We start from the raw sequence: 18,158 nt of genomic DNA, 5'->3' as shown, positions 1-18,158 counted from the left end.
AGTGTGACTTCAAAATGGACAAACAGACCCACACAGCTCTACAGTGTCCTTGGCAGCTGTGGACAGCTCTGTGATAATCTGCTGAATTAATGACAGCTGAACATCTCTAAACTTGCTGACCATGTGTGTGTCTGTGTGTGTGTCTGTGTGTGTGTGTGTGTATGCTTTAATGTCCTAAAGGCCACTGCTCTCCATTCTGCATTTGCATGTAACCAGAACAAATTGATTGAACACTGAATTGAACACATCCATCAGTTATTCATCTTTTTTATTTTTTAATCTGTTATGAAAAAGCATAACAGCAGTCTCATAATATATTTTACAACATTATGTAATATCGCTACAAACCTTCATAGGAAATGAAGGATGTGAATTACTCTACGGGATTGTTTTAAAACACACTACATCCTATAATACATTTTGAACAAGTGCTCAGTATATACAAATATTTTAAATATATAACTTAGCACAGTCTTAAAACGCTATTATCTGTGTAAGCTCTCTAACAGTGTCGTACAACTTTGTTGGTGCCGACTCTGCCTAGAGAGGGCGCTCTTGCACAAAGTGAATAAACAGCATGTCTGGAAAATAGCATTGATTGTTGTATTGGTCGATTGGTCCACCACCTAGTTTTACTGCACATGAAAATGAACCTGGAGGCTATATTGTGAGGAGGAGGAGGAGGAGGAGGAAAGACATGGAGGGGAGGGAGGGAGGTGGTGGCGGATGGGAGGAGGGATGATCGGGACGGTGACCCAGTTCACCCTGCACACAAACCCACTCATGACCAGAGGATGAGAGTCACAGAGATTTGAATGGTGAAGCTGCAGCGGCTGTTTCCAGGTTTCTCACATCCAGCAGTTTTTCATCTGTGGCCTTAAAACAAAAAAGAGAGAGAGAGAGAAAGAGAGAGAGAGAGAGAGAGAGAGAGAGAGAGAGAGAGAGAGAGAGAGAGAGAGACCTTTACCGTCTGTGTGTGTGAGGGAGAGAGAGAGAGGAAGGAAGAGGGAGGGATTGAACTAAGGAAAGTGGAGTTTTTTTTTAGGTTTTCACAGCATCTGGAGACCTGAGCGGATCTACAGACACACAAGAGGAAGCACAAGAATAGTTTGGACGCACGGAGGAATATCAGAAACCAGAGGAAAAGGCTGGATAAAAAACAACACCTTAAAAGAGGAGAAGAGAAGAGAAGAGAGGAGTCGAGGAGGAGAAGTAGTTGGTCTAACGGGACGGGACGGGAGCAGAGTTGTGTCACAGCAGCAGGAATGTTACCGGTGAGTTTCTCATTGAGTCCAATATTTCAAACACATTTTGAAATACAGTAGTTTCTCCTTGTATAAAGTGACACACATCTGCAGCTGTGAGGGTTGTGTTAGGGTCAGCGAGTCCAGAGGAATGAGTGCAAACTACAGAGCTGCTGTCTTCAGTGATCACAGAGCAGACTTTACCCGCTGACTCTATTGATTGTATTTTGCAGATACATGATTTGATAGAGTTATTACAGCTGCTATTACAGAGTTTGTCACACAACTCAGTGAACGGACAGGAAGTCAAACTGATATTTATCCACAATCAGGGCAGATGTGAACTGCCGCTGTATACAGGGGGGGGGGGGGGTCGTCACTGTGAAGTTCGGGAAGACTCGAACGGCCGATCCTTTCCAAGAGTTTTCATTCATTCATTCATTCATACAAAATTGTATAAAACTTACTTAAAGATGCTTTAAGTTGCTTCAAGTTGCCAAAAGAAAACGAATTAAAACGGAAGTGAAGTCAAAATATAATACTATTAATAATAATTTTAACATATGTGAATTGGAGGTCAGGTTGTTTCTTTGTTACCCACCTTGCTTTGAGTAAGACCTTGCTTTAATTCCCCCTTATTTAGGCCTATCATTAATATGCTGTAAAAAAAAAGGCTAGCACTATATATATATATACTCTAATAAGTGTTTATTAATGTATTTAATATGATCACTCCTCCTGTGGACCCTGAATGCTGCAGCGTAAAACAGATATAATGACATATGTCTTCACAAGAGGTGTTAAACTGCACATTACAGTCTTTAATAAACCCTATATTACATGGTGTGAATGCTGACTGGGGGGGGATTATAGTAAAGTGTTACCATAACTCTACCAGGCTTTAAACTAAGGCACAGCTGTAACATAGGTAAAGGAAATCTTACAATGTGTGTAGGTTTTAAAAGTGCAAGTGGAAAGAGAACTTACTACTGATTTGATGATATCAGAAGAAACACACAAGAAGTCCCCAAGACATCAGTAACTTACATGGTATTTTAAGATATTCTGTATTTACTGGATAAATGTGCCAGTAAAGTGTTTTAAACTTTGCAATAATCCCACATCTAAAATCCTTTTGAGTTGTATACATTTGCATGCCTATACTTAGCAGTCTTGATTAATTAGGTTATTTGTATATGTAGCCTATGTACTCTGGAAATATGTTCATCAGTGGGGCATTTATTTTGAAGGTAATGATCAGAAAAAATTGTCTGTGTAATGTCTGTCTTTACACTGATTTAAAGGTGTGTGTGTGTGTGTGTGTGTGTGAGTGCACATGTGTTTGTGAGAGCTAGGAGGGAGAGACAACCCCCAGGCACACCCCAAACACACTTGCACACATGCTTTTGTGCATATGTTGTGCATTTGCTCATCATCCAAGACTTGAATATTTGCAATACATTCATGCCTCAGTATTTAGCTCAGATGTTGGTTCTACAAAACAAAACTCCTAGTGTTGTATTTACCTGAATCATATGCAGCTTTTACATTGTTCGTAACATTTTCTTACTGATGTGGGATGTTTCTGATGAGATGGAAATGGTGCTTCTTAGTGGATGTTAGGAGCGTTTACACACACTTAAGTTTGCAGATATAAGAGAAAAGGGATGAGGGTTAGGGGGTTAAGTGTATTTCAATATTGTGACGAAAAGTAAAACTAGTAATCCCTTCCCACAACTGGAATCTGGAATGAAGATCTTGACCTGCCAACAGTGAAATGAGTAAACCATTAGTATTCCTGTTTCCAATCCTGTCCCTTCTCTCTCTCTCACACACACACACACACACACACACACACACACACACACACACACACACACACACACACACACACACACACACACACACACACACACACACACACACACACAGAAAACACTACACCTCTTTGTGGCTGAGCTGTGCTGCTGTCAGCTCCACACAATACACTGAAGATATAGAGATGTGTTTACTGCAGGGACACACACACACACACAGAGAGGGAGAGAGACTGTCACCTTGACCTTTCACCCCACCCTGAACGCTCTTCCGGGTTCAGGCCTTTTCTTCTCTCTTTCATCCAAAGTACAGAGAGTTTTGACTTGTGTAATTGTCCCAGTGTTCACAGCGCTGTGACTGTAAGTTTGCCCGCAGCTGCCATTAACAACACTTATGTATCTAAACTGCAGGGGAAATGTTTCTTTGCCATACTCCTCCTCTCACCATTTTGCACTCACTGCTGCTCACATGACCGATGCAACCAATGCAAAACAGAGTATGATATCATCTCCCTCTGAAATGTTGAGCAGCTAACACATATTTTCCTGGGTAGAGAGCAGCTGGCAATGTTGCTGCCACCACTTTCATTCCTCATGGACACAGAAAGTAGTCCCTGCTAAATCTCAGTATGCTCGTTTACACCGCAAGTGCTCCGAGAATGGAAGTACATTTAAGCTGATTTAAAAGTAGCTAAATAAATGTTTTGGTACTATTTGATGTTTGATATCTTGTGTTAAACGTTGAAGAAAGACCCTGAAGAAAAACCATTCATTGACAAAAGACAGCACACTGGTTCAGAAGTGTATAGGAGATTTTCTTTCTGGATGAGTGGAAGCTCATGTTTCGGGGGCCACATGCAGTTCCTATAGAGACAGTGCAGACTGATTTGTGTGTACTACGTGTGAGTGTGTGTTTGGGTTTGTGCAGCGGGAAGAGGGGGTGGCTGGAACGCACACACATCCCTGTCAGCTGTCGCTGTGGTCCACTGCTGTGCTCACACACACACACACACACATGCAGGAGCTGCTGCTGGGACTTTTGTATATATTTGTTTCTTTTCACTCTAACATTCTTTCATTCATAATCTTATTTATATCCTTCAAATTAGAAGAAAACGTCTCCTTCTCCTCTTTCACTCCTCAGATTGTATTTATTTGCTTTGTCAGAATTTATCCTGACATCAGAAACACACATCATAACACTGGAGTATCATATGTTTATAATGTTATAATGGTCCTTTAAGAATCTAATTTATCACAATGAGATTAAAGCTCATTCCATAGTTCATTCATTGCATGTTGCTGTAGAAAGAAAAAGCATTAGCCCTTTTCCTAAAGCGTAAATGTCATGTCTTCAGTGAGTGCTACATATATCTGACATATCGGACTCCATGTTTAGGGCTGTGAAACCCACCACCTTATTAGCAGGTGTTACTTGAAGCTTCCTCACTGAGCTATTTTCTCCTCAGTGTGTAATACTTTCCTAATTTTGGTCGATGTAAAAAAGGATATGTCTTCATGTGCGGTATTTAAATGGCAGCGGTTTCCTGCTCCACACCCACACCAGCTAATCTTACCACCATCCAACTATTGTTTTAAATGTCTCAGAAATTGAATTTACACCATCCGGGATTCAACCAGCTGCTTCTCAAATCCTCATCCAACAGTTAAGGCCAGTATGAGCTGGATTCAGACATAAGAAAACGCACTGGGCACCAGTTTGACAGATGGCACCGATTGAAACCTTTCCACTCCCAGGAGAACCTCTCTCCTTGAACGGTTGGTAGAGCGGATATAAACTCACCACGCCCCAGATCCCAACACAGTCCATCATCATTTAAAATGTCTTAAACCAACGCTAAAGCCGCCTTAACAGCATCTTTGTTACATAATTCACATTCTCAAAAACGTACTGTTACGCCATCCACACCACTTTTATTAAATGTGGTTATACAACTCGCACCTGCAGTTGACCGAAACAAAGTCATATATAAATGTGACCCAGTAACATTTAAAAATGCAGAGATAGGGTTCTGTAGTGTTATAATGTATTGGACAGGAATTTGCTTATTCACTTTCCAACAGGAAGTCATGTAAGAAAAATGTTAAAAAAAAACATGTCTGGACATTATGAGGCTAAAGCTAGCATCCTGTAAGCTTATCTCAGCATAAAGACTGGAAACAAGGGGATGCTATAGACTATATATAGATATAGGAGATGTGTCTACACTTCCTCCCATGTCCGAACGCTGGGCTGTAGCAATCGGGGGATAGAGTCACGGTCGCAAGGTCCCATCGATACATGTGCTCAACCAATCACGAGTGAGCCTCATGACTGTAATGATCTTAAACTCCCTTTTTATAGCATCAAATCACTAATTAAATCCAAACTGACTTGAAAAATGTACTTTTAAACAAACATCAGTGTGATAAGAACTACCTAAAATGACAGAAACCATTTTTGAGAAATGTTAATTTGACATGGACTTTGATTTTTTGTTTGGCTCACATCCCATCCACCAACATGGAGGAGGAGGAATTTATGACCTGCACTTAAGCCAGCGATCAACACACTTTGACCTCTCTTGTGGAGCGGTTGTGTCGTCCATCTTCATAAACAGTCTGTGGGGGGAACAGCCCGAGCTGTCTCTGTCTACAGGTAACAGATCCACGTACAGGCAACTGTAAAGCTCACTAATGTTTAAGTGTGTTTGTTGAATCCATATTAAAGGTAAATACAAATGAAATTTGCCATGTTACAGGATGTGAACTAGAAACAGGCAGCTGGCTGAGACTGCTGAGTTACTGCTACTGGCCCCGGAACAGTCGAGGTCTTGTACATATCACAGCATGCAGCAAACTAACAATGAATAATGTGTTATTTCACGTTTTGGAGGTGTTTGAAAAAAAACATTTTTTAAGGCTGTGTCCGAAATCATTCAATAACTTTACTATATAGTGACTTCTAGTGGACTATATCAGCAAAAGAAAAAAACACTTTCGGACACTACTTGGCGCATTTTTTCTCTGCCGGTAATCTCATCATTGCTGCAGGTTTATGACGTACAAAAATAACTTCGGCCGGTGGAAAATCCCACAATTAATTATAAATGTTTATTTTACTCTTAGTATTAATACTTTTAGGTAAAAACAAGTTAAATGACCATCTCTACATGCAGGAATAAACTTGTTTGATGCAGATGTGATGCACAGCTCGTATTTACATTTGTACGACAGATTGGGCTCTTCCTGCTGCCCTCCCTCCTCTCGACCCTCTGCTGTGAGCGCAATGCATGATGGTAGATATTGCTCGCCTAATGAACATCTGTTGTCCACTAATTTTCAAGAACGCTTTATCACTATATGGTGATTAGTGAGTAATTTCGGACACAGCCTAAATCAAAAGAGTCAAGCTAGCTGTTTCCCTTTGTTTCCATTCTTTGCGCTAAGCTAAGCTAACCAGCTGTTGGTGACAGCTTCCAGCTGGTGTATTTGTGAGAGAGTGAATAAGCATATTTCCACACGTTGGTATTTTGTGCTGAGTTCTCTACTGGCTGCCCAACATGAACCCTGATAGCAACCTACAGGACCTTTTATTTTATAATTATTTGCAGAGTTAGCACCACTTATCACTGATAGATAAAATATATGTGCCACAAATGTAAATGTAATGAGTGTTACTTTTAAACATATTCTAAATATGTGTCCAGTCATGGTGAGCAACTGGTGACAACTGATATGCAACTTTTTCTTGATCGACAGCCATTTAAACTGGCTCTGTGTGTGTGTGTGTGTGTGTGTGCGTGTGCGTGTGTGTGCGCGTGCGCACAAGTCTCTCACAAGTGTCTGTGATGTGGTTGTATTGTCTTGAGTAGGTTGAAGTACAGTACTGTCCCTTTGAAGAACTTGGAAGAACATTTTGTTTATAAGAATTGGAGGTCCTGTGGAGACACCCCCCACACACAGAGACTTTTAAAGGCAGCACGTTTTAATTCCTTCAGAGTGCTTTGATAATAAAAGTGGCAGTCACCGAAAGTGCTTCTGGCGTGTATAACAAAAGACTACTTCTCTAATAAACTTAAAAATTAATAATAAAATTACTGTCTGATTGATCTTATGATGAATCTTAAATGTCTGACGATGCTATAATGCTTGCTGTTTTTTGAAATATTTTTTGAATTCCAAGAATCCTCAACTTTGCTGAAACATAATGATGGTTAATGCGGAGTTATTCGAAGTGTCATGATATTTCAGTACACCGTCTCCAGGCAGCGACTGCAAAGGATTGTGGGACATAAAAATCAGCAAGAGCCACGTGACTACTAATCTGTGATTGAAGCTTTTGTCATCTGTCTGTCTGTCTGTGTGTGTGTGTGTGTGTGTGTGTGTGGGTGTGTGTGTGTGTATGTGTGTGTGTGTGAGAGTGAGTGAGAGAGAGAGAGAGAGAGAGAGAGAGAGAGAGAGAGAGAGAGAGAGAGAGAGAGAGAGGGAGAGAGAGGGAGAGAGAGAAGAAGTGAAAAAGGGGTCAAGAAGTAGAGGACAGGGTAAAGTAGAAGTTAAAGGACCAGACAGAGCTTTGTGTTACACTACTGTCGTGTGTGTTGATGAATTTATTACACTATGCATATTAATGTAATGACAGTAGATTGGTATTCATGGTGATGATACTACATGTCTGTCTCTGTCCTCTGCATCGTTTACTGATTTTCTGTCTAGTCCAATACAGCTCTCTATGTGTGTGTGTGTGTTGAGTACATGCACACAACATGTGACCCTGTGTGTGTGTGTGTGTGTGTGTGTGTGTGTGTGTGACACTCTGCCAGTGTACATTCTGTGTCCTTCCTGTGTGTTTGTGTGTGTGTTTCAGTGTGTGTATAACAGGGCAGTCACGCTGCAGTATATCAGTGTAGCCTCTCTAATCTCTACCCTCCAGCTCCTCCACTTCTGGACAGCTTCTCTCCACACCACTGTTCAACCACCACACATATATGTATGTTTTACTTGCTGTGATATTTAGTACATAAAGAAGTCATTCATGCTTTCAGGATAGTATCTTTAGGTACTTTCCCTCAGTCTAGACTCTGTCGTTGCTGGTGGTCTGTCAGATAAGTGTTAAGAATTTGTCATGTTCCTGTAATTGTGAATCTTTCACTATGTGGACTTAAATATATATTTACAGGCTGCACTAAAGGCAGAGTTAGATAAAGTACCATCATCTACTGCAATAATGCAGCATGAATGGTTTTATAAGTGGAGGTGACACCTCTTGACCCTAAGTGACCTGGCCGGCTCCAGCTCTGCTGGACTCAAGGCTAAAAAAGAAAATGGCATCGGAGTGTCTGGGACTTTTTTAAGACTTGACAATTCAGTTGTCTCTAATGAAGAAGTCAGTCAAGCACCAGTCTGATGATGATTATTCAGGAAGCGTCACATTAACATTTGATATATCAGGGGAAATAAAGGACTTAGAGTAAAGTTTATAGAATAACCATTAGTGTAGAGTTGTTGTAAATGTAATTAAACTAATAAATGTGGTACCAATATATGAAAAAGTGGGGCAATATATACATTTGGGTATCAACACATTTACAGTATAACAGAAATAGACCCGTTTAATATTAATATAACATTTGCACCAGCAGTAATTAAACGGTAAATAAAAAAGTGAATGTATAAGAATATAATATGAAGATAATGTATAAGAATATAATATAATACAAAAATATTAAAGCAATTCAGTTTGATAAGATTGATATGAATACTTCAGTAAATGCTCATTAGTTACTTGACTGTCTGATTTTAAAGATATTTTTGGTTCATTTGGGATTTCCCCTCTCTTACATAAAGTGTTTTGTTCCGATGAAACATTTGATATGGTCAAAAACAACACAGCTTCAAAAGCAGCAACAAAATATTTGCACAAAAAGTTTAGAATTTTTGTAATTTTAACATTTCCAGACAGCTGGAAGGCTGTTACAGGCTTTTCATGGCTTATACCAATATTTGGAGTCGTACTGTAAATGAATCCAAATGTCAGTTCTGCATGTGAGGGTTATCCATGTGTTGGTGCCTTTGTTAGGATGAAGAACAGCATCACGAGGAACTAACCACTGCCCCCCGAGCTGGCAAGCTGAGTTACTTCCTGCACCCGTAGAGAGGACAGGGACCTGTGAGGGACACATGAAGCGTCTTGATAAAGAATTACATTTGGACCCTGAAGCTGACGAGTAGAATCTTCCCATCACACCCTCAGGTTAATCACGCTAACAGTAAAGACAGAAGCTCCTCCATCATATCAGATAGATATAATGGAAGACATTGATCTCATTGTCAGACATCAAACATGTTCAGTCCCATCTCCCATCAGTCTCTCCTCCTCACCCTCTCTCTCTACCTCTCCTCATATTTACTGAAAGCCGACTCCCTCGCTACCTCCCTCCACTCCTCCCTCGCTGACACACACTCTTATTTTTATGTTTCCTGCCCTGACACAGACATACACACACACACACTGCCACCCACAAACACACAACTTTCTCTCATCATCTGTCTACATCTTCTTTTGTCAAATACACACATGTACACACTCACACACACATGGACACTGCTGTGTGGGGTTTTCGCTCGATGGGCTTCCAATGAGGGGATTCTTTGGCCGGGTATTGGAGCGGCTGGTGTTTGTGTCCAAAAACCTCAAACTGAGTAAATGCAGGAAACAGAGGAAGAAGGTCGCGTGCAGGAAAACCAAACCATCGGTGAGTGAGACGCAGAGCAGCTTGACTTTATTTTACATGTATATGTTGTACCAACTCTTCACAGTCAGTGTAATGTTGCTGAGTTATAAGTCAGAGGACAATAGGTCACATAGCATGAAATGTGTGTTTCACCAAGTGTTTTCTGGACATGATCAGTCACATGAACATGGCAGTGACGGGCGCTGTGTGATATGAAAGCCTTGTGGAGTTTACTGTACTTAACAGGACGAGGCGGGGGCAGAGGGGACCTGGTTGGGGTGTCAGGTCGGAGGATGTGCACCCGCCACTGTGCTGCCCTGCCTATAATTATCACAGTGTGTTGATGTGCCCGGCAGCGAGTAACTAATAAAATGAGCATTGATGTGTTTTGTGCAGCAGTTGGACCAACAGTGGCCCCCTCACACTTTCACTCTCCTCTCCCACTATCTCCCTCTCGGTCGCTTAAAATAGCCAAAGTCACTCTATTCAGCACCGGAGGCATTTCAGGAACCACAACTCAATCTGCCTCTGTGTGTGTGTGTGTGTGTGTGTGTGTGTGTGTGTGTGTGTGTGTGTGTGTGTGTGTGTGTGTGTGTGTGTGTGTGTGTGTGTGTGTGTGTGTGTGTGGTGTGTTATGGGTCCTGTTTACTGATACAGTATGAAGTTGTCCTGACTCTGAGTTTACAGGGATCAGACATGCTATTGTGTGTCTGTTACTGACTCTTTTTTTTTGTATTTTTAATTTAAATCCATCTATTTTAGGTATTTATAATATATATGCAATTTAGAATTCAAAAAGAATCGTCATGGACATATTGATGTGGGCAATGCTAAATCTTATCATTGTTAGCTCTACACACACAATGGAAAATGTGTTGGCTGGTGATAAAACTTATAGTAGCCATTAAACCACATTATAAAGTTTTTACAACAGTGTAGCCTAGAGGTTCTGTTGGCTCCTTGTATCCATTAACTTATTAGTATCAGTTAATAATTATTTGAAGTAAGACAGGTAATCTGTGCAAAACTCCTGTGAAATACGGGTACCCTTGATTGACACTTGAGACCCCCTGGAAGCCTCAACAGGACATTTGTCAAATAACATTTTGCGTGCAACCAGTTCAGCTGCCACACACAACACGAGACCATATGATGTGCACAGCCACAGGATGACCTGGATCCATGATCCGACATCAGCGATTAATAACTTAATACATCTGATTGTTTGTTTGTGTGAGGAGCGACAGGGACTAGCAGACACACACACACACACACACACACACACACACACACACTACAGCATAGAACTGGGGCACAAGGGGGACCCCCCCCCCGATTGCCACTGGGTATACACACTGGTAAAAGGTAAACTGCAGAGGTGGAAGCTACACATGATGGTATTGCAGTGAAATGGACAATGCCAGAGGATGTTCAGAATTTCCGAATTTACCCAAGTAAATTCAAGAATATACCTTGCAAAAAAGTAGATTTTTAGCTGAGACTTAAAAGAAGACAATGTCTCAGGCAGCCTTATTTCCTCAAGGAATTAATTTAAGAGCTGTGAGAGTTGAAGTTGGTGTCTCTCTGTCTGGCACATCTGAGTTAGATATGAAAGTCTTGGCGTAGACACTACAATGTACTGTTGGTTGGTCCTTTATCTTTAACCTGACCTTGGCTACTGTTTAGAGAGAGAAGGGAGTATCTGTGGAATTTAGACAGGCACTATTGTCCTGTACAGATATCATGTTTTATATACAATATACATAATATATAGTGGCCCCTACAGTTATGTGTGAGGATATTCAAAAAATCCTCAACAACGAGGAAATATGAAAATGGAAATAATATATACAGTGCCAACAGAATTGATATTGGAATTGCACAGATAGAAAATGAGTATTGCACAGTGAGTCTGTGGTGCTGAACTTGGTGCTTGTGGTCAAATGGTTGTTCAGTATATATGCAGTATACAGTACAATTGTTTTCACACTTTCAGTTTAACTAAACAATAAAAAGTTGTCTACCTGCTTGAGGGGAAGACAGGCAATGTGCAGAGTCATGTGTTTAATGATGGGAAGAATATGCAGAAGAGAGGGTTTAATGAGGGAAAAATACAATTTTAAATACAAATCCATAATAATTTAGTGTAAAGTTTAATGCGGGAGGCTCCCAAAGATGTACCAAACAAGTCCCAGTTTATTTATCACAGCTAGGTGGTGGAAGTTAATACAATTATTGTTTATAATGAGAGGAGAACAGGTTTTCCTCAAGCGAAGCACGATGAAACAGTAATGTTTTGCATTTGGAAGAGACAAATGACTTTAAATTACTGCACTTAGACATCGCCTCGTATTTATGAATCATATCAAGTGATGCTGCAGTGAAGCTCCATGATGGTTTCAGCCATTTCAACATCTGTGACATATGCAGCTGCACAGCCACTGCATGTTTCATTAAGTTCTGTGAATTTGCTGCATCTACAGAGAATATTTTGGCTGCGGGTTTCAGGGAGTTGTTAGTATTTTGTTGATATCCGGCCGAAACGATGGAATCACTCCAAATAATTTGATTATGTAAAACGCCTAAAATTCATCTCTGCCAACCCTGCTGTAGTGTATCAAATGCTGGTGTTATAGAGCATGTGAAACCGAAACATTACAGCCCCTGTGTGGCCACGATTAGCCTGTTCTGATGATTCCTGCACGAATAAAACCCCAACTGTGTTCGCAGGGTTTCAGGGTTTGGGTGTCTCTCTCTGTGTGTGTGTGTGTGTGTGTGTGTGTGTGTGTGTGTGTGTGTGTGTGTGTGTGTGTGTGTGTGTGTGTGTGTGTGTGTGTGTGTGTGTGTGTGTGCGCGCGCGCGCGTGTGTGCGTGTGTGCGCGTGTGTGCATGTGTGCGTGTGCGTGTGCGTGTGTGCGTGTGTGTGTGTGCGTCTAATCCAAGCTTTACAGAATGTGTCCCTGCTCAATCTGTCTGCATGCAACAAGAGATTACTTCACATGATCTGGGACAGGTGTATAGAATACTGTGGATTAATTCACAGTGTATATTTTGAGTGTGCGTGTGAGTGTGCACGTGCTTGTGTGTTTGTGAGGTAGAGAACAAGCAAGCAACATTGAGATTAAAAGCATATCTGTATCTGTGTGTGCCTCAGTGTGTGTCTGCTCCTATCCCAGATTACCCTAAATTTATCTTTCAACTGCCGACCGACTATCTGACATGACATCATCAGTGACATCACTGGCGGTAACACAGGATGTCCTCTATCTGATTGCGATTTTAATCTGTTGGCTACAGAATTTGCAGGATTTAACAACAAAATGATTTGATCATTACTCCCCGGATGATATAGCATAGAATCACATACTGCGTTTTCAAATATGTTCATAAAAGCTCTTCCTGTGTCCATCAAACTGTATAACTCATCCCCCGTCTGCAGGGAGGATCAATAATAATCACTGAAGACACTGAAAGATAATACACTCAGCGCAAAATTACTTTACTTATTTCATGTCTAATATTACTATTTATGTGCAATTTTATTATGTTGGGCATCATGGTATTTTCAATATCATGTGCAATATTACTCCCATATTCTAACTCTTGTTATCATTCTCATTACTACTTTCTATTGCCACTCTAATTTTGGTTTTAGTTTACTTACATAATCAAAAATGTATTCTGTTGTTGTTCTAGAAACTGGTACTGCATTTATTCCGTATACACATTATATTTGTATTTTAAATAATAATATGCTTTATATTTATTTTCACTGATACTTTTATGCTTAATCACTCCATTGCACTCTATTGTACTGCTACTGTAATCTTGGAGCAAGCACACTCATTTTTATTGGGATCAATAAAGTCTATTGTATCGCAGAAGATCATATCGGCACTATTATAACATACATTTCTTTATTAGTCTAAACAAAGCTAAAGTTTTAAGAACCTTTTGATCAGGTTAAACCACTGTTCTGAGCCCTGTGTGTGTGTGTGTGTGTGTGTGTGTGTGTGTGTGTGTGTGTGTGTGTGTGTGTGTGTGTGCGTGCGTGCGTGCGTGCGTGTGCATACAAGCAGTTATTGATAGGTAATTAAAGCTGTGATCAATGTGTTGTGGAGTCAGACGGACGAATGGTCGTATCTTGTTACAAGTTGCTGTCATCAGTGGCTGTCAAACAAAGCCTCATTCCCTTAGTTCTTCTCGTCACTTTACTTTGACACATGTTGTATCTACACATATTGAAGGTTTTCAATTTGATTAGATTAGAGTCAGCCCTGCAGCTCAGGTTTCTATGTTGTTAGACAAACCAAGTGGCCTCGGAGCTTGTGGATTAAATCGTGTCTGGAATTTAAGCAGCTTCTCTGCATTCACAATACTTGTAAATGTATTGTTGATGTATCTTTGCAGAGGTGATTTATTTGACCCACTACTCATTTTTCAACTGAATTTCACACTTAATTCTAAATCTGCTCACTCGCTCACGTTTTACTGCTGCAAAAGGAACAGGACTGAGTCATTTAGCAAAGTTCACCGTGCTGAAGGATTGTTACCTACTAGTTAGCTAAGTTGATTAGTTATTAGTTATGTCTGACATTGGCCATTAAACAGCTAGGAATTCTTTCATCCATCATGTCCAAAAGGTAGTCAATAGTTTTAAATTTTATGACATTTAACCTTTTTATTTCTATGGTTACAGGTGATACTGACAGTTTACCTCAATGACACCCAGCAGATGCTAACCGAGGTCCCAGTTACTCCGGCAACCAGAGTGACTGATGTGGTTGAATACTGCAAAGAGGCCGGCGAGGGGGATTGTCACTTAGCCGAAGTATGGAACGGGCATGGTGAGTCCACGTCCGTCAATGCAATAGCATTTATAAATCTTTCTAAACAGTTGTCAGTAAGTGACAGAGAAAACAAATAAGACAAATAGCACACACAAGTCCTGAAGCGTATAAACAAAACATAAAAGTGTAACAGATGAAAACAATGATTTTAAACCCATTTGGTAAAAGTACATTTCAAGAGTAGATTTAAAAGCAGTCAGTGACAGTTAAGTTAAGTGACAGTTAAGTTCTGATTTAGAAGCTCAGCGAAGTGGCGTGGTGGCAAACAGGGCCTTGAAAGTCTAGATCAATATTTTAAAATATTCTAAAACACAAATGGGATTGTAATATATCAACAGAAACAAGTTGTGTTTCTGTGTATGCAGATGATACACTGATTGAATCAATTCATTTAAAATCAGAATTCACCTTGTTGTAGCAGTTTTATTTGTGTCTTGAACCCATCTGAAGCTTCATCAAAACCAATAGCTAACAGGCTATTTTGGAATTATTGGGGGAAATTAACTGATTAAACACAAAGCTGGTAAAAGAATGGAGGTGGGAAATCGATTTTTTTGTCATTCTGATTTAATATTTCCACAAATCCCAATTTTGTTTTCTTTTCATTCATCTGGTTAGCCTCCAATACTCATATGGTAACTATTGACAGGCTGACACGATTATAATCTGGAATTAGATCATTTGTTTTGAAGTTAAATATACACAAAGTCAGACATGCATCACTGCTGCAGCCTGTGAAATCAATAGCAGTGTTAAGTGCCTCCTGTATACTGGATGTCATCGTGAAACCTGAATAGACCAGTCCATCACATGCAGACACTTGGTGTTGCTGGGTCCTATAAAACATGGCCTACATTCATTCAATCATAGCGGTTGTTGCAGCGATCCACTTAACATCGTAACACACAACAATGTGTTTGTGTTGCATTGTGGTGTGACTGAGCGGTCAGCCAGGCTATAAATGGCTCTAATACTATACTGTGTCTCAGAGGGTGACTGTAAGGCAACACATAATGAATGGTGGTATAAATTGTGTTTGTGTCAAAGTGTCGCTGTGTGATGAAAGGCCGTGCCTCAAGGCCGCAAGTGGCCTCACAGCTTGTGTGTATGTCTGTGTCTATGTGTGTCTATGTGTGTGTGTGTGTGTGTGTGTGTGTGTGTGTGTGTGTGTGTGTGTGTGTGTGTGTGTGTGTGTGTGTGTGTGTGTGTGTGTGTGGCCGCAAAGCCGTTGTCTACATGTGTATATTATTGGCTTTGATGGATTGATGGATTTTACAGTAAGAATGTTGTTGTTGGGCCTTTGAACATGATCACACTCTGACCTTCTTTTTAGTTTTTTCTTCTTCAATCTTATAAATGTTTGAATATTCATACACATCTGACGTAATTATACAATTCCACATTCCAGCCATTACAGAAACCATTTGAGTGTAGTTTTAATAATAGTCAATTATGTAGGAGTTATAGCAGGTTTCCAAACTTGTTTTCATCTTTTATGGTGGTAGTGTAATCTTTGTTTTAGATTTAGATCATTGGTTAAAATGATAAGACTAATTTTAAGCTTTCAAATGTTTAACTTTTCTATTTTAACATTCTATTTTCTATTTCCCCCTGTATGGAGCTTTTATCTTATTTGCTATATGATCATTACACAAATAGAAATATGCAAACTCAAGTTTGAATAGTTTGCATGGCTCCACTTAATGTCTACATCCCGTTAAGGTTGTCTGACATCTTTGGAAACTTTGCAGAATAGAATGCCTTTATTGTCATAGTACATTGTATAAGGAAATCTGCTGTGCATCACCAAAATGTTTTAACATGAAGAAATAAGTTATAAATAATAAAGGTATATATATATATATATATATATATATATATATAGTAAAACCTGGTGAAATAGTGCATGGTGCAGGGTGATGCATAGTAAAAGTGATAAAGACAGTAGCTTGAAGTTAAAATAAAGTTGTATTTCTCTCCTCAGAGCGAGTCCTCCCTAAGGAGTTATTATTGCTGGATCTCCTTCAGCAGTGGGGGGCCAGGAGGCCTGAGGTCAGCTTCTACCTCCGACACTGCCCCGCCTGGGCACAAGGTATACGCACATGCACACACACACACACACACACACACACACACACACACACACACACACACACACACACACACACACACACACACACACACACACACAGATGCACGGTACAAGTTGAGTCCATCCAAACACGCGTCTATCTGCTGATTCGCAACAACTTTCTAACAGTTTTCTGTTTTTTTTTCCGTAATCAGCAAAATTCACATGCAGGTGTGTGTGCGTGCGTGCGTGCGTGCGTGCGTGCGTGCGTGCGTGCGTGCGTGCGTGCGTGCGTGCGTGCGTGCGTGCGTGCGTGGGTTTAGAGGTGAGGTCAGGGGCTCGGTCAGTAATTAGCCAGATAAGATGATTAGAAGTTACATAATGTGGACGGGGAAAACCAGAAGTGGTGTGGGGGAGGGGGCAGGGACACAGACATGATGTCTGGTCTGTTGCAGATATGTCACATGATTTTGAATTGCTTGGTGCAACAGTGAATACACTTTGGAAATACACCTCATGTAATGTAATGTAAAAATGTTCCGCAAAGAGGAAGGGAATAATTGGATGTGTAATACTGTATGTGTGTGTGTGTGTTAGCACCCAGGGCACACGATGGCAGGGCTGCTATTGTACTGGACTGTAGCACTGGTGTGTTTTCAGTGTCAGCTCCCCACGGGCAAAGGACAACCTCACCATTTGCTGGTGTATTTCCTGTTCACCCCCTCGTTCATTGAAAACATCATTATCATTCATTAGAATCTCATTAATAACATATGCTTGTGGACAGTGAAGTGTATTCTGAATAATGAATTAAACACTTTTTTCAACTTGGCTGAGTCATAGAGCCCATTCATCATTTTATAGTAACAGTATCTAAACCTTTATTAATGGTACATTTATGCCACCCTTGTTCTCATTCCCATTCAATATTTTGTCAACAATATATAGGTTTTAGCCTGTTTTTTTTTCAGTCCCAGTCAGAGTTTGTGGTGCCAGCAGCTTGGTAATGGGTCTAAGATCAAGAGTAAGATAAAAAAAAAAAAAGAGCAGCAGGTTATTTGTCCACCTGCTGTGAAGAGAGGGGCCTGTTTTCCTCTCTCTCCCACTGTTTCCAGCACCAATATTTAACCCAGATGTGGCTTTGATGTGAACAACTTAGATTTTGGACTGACAGGTTGATGCCCTCCAGCAGAGTTAAGCTGTGTCTCAATTCAGGGGCTGCATCCTTTGAAGGAGGTGGTCTACCCGGCCCCATGAAGACCACCCCCTTCATTTGCCACGCTTCGTTTCTCGGGGATAGAAGAAAGTGTTTGACAGAGCCCTTAAAATAGGACAGCCCTGTCGCGCCATTGTGATGCAATCGATCTTCAAACGCAGCCTCTGAAGAATGCAACCCCTGACTTGAGACACAACTATACTGTCCCTTTAGTTTGCTGCCAACT

The 18,158-nt window shown here is 40.5% G+C and overlaps 1 protein-coding gene across 3 annotated transcripts in view; it reads left to right on the top strand.

Annotated features, from left to right (window-relative positions):
• The first annotated feature begins 744 nt into the window (after positions 1-744).
• LOC117756177 (apoptosis-stimulating of p53 protein 1-like) overlaps positions 745-18,158 on the top strand; it is a 51,258-nt gene continuing 33,844 nt past the window's right edge. The window contains exons 1-3 of one of the 3 annotated variants that reach the window (XM_034576554.1): positions 745-1,274; positions 14,495-14,642; positions 16,630-16,737. In XM_034576554.1, coding sequence (XP_034432445.1) covers positions 1,266-1,274; positions 14,495-14,642; positions 16,630-16,737 — 265 coding nt within the window. In that variant the 5' untranslated portion in view covers positions 745-1,265. Of the gene's footprint in view, positions 1,275-9,574; positions 9,817-14,494; positions 14,643-16,629; positions 16,738-18,158 lie in introns of those variants that run through there. The other 2 variants (XM_034576552.1, XM_034576553.1) reach the window with 2 other exon arrangements.

Source organism: Hippoglossus hippoglossus, chromosome 22, assembly GCF_009819705.1.
Source record: "Hippoglossus hippoglossus isolate fHipHip1 chromosome 22, fHipHip1.pri, whole genome shotgun sequence".
Taxonomy (NCBI): domain Eukaryota; kingdom Metazoa; phylum Chordata; class Actinopteri; order Pleuronectiformes; family Pleuronectidae; genus Hippoglossus; species Hippoglossus hippoglossus.
The sequence above is the reverse complement of the archived record's forward strand: the minus strand, read 5'-3'. Positions and strand labels throughout refer to the sequence as shown.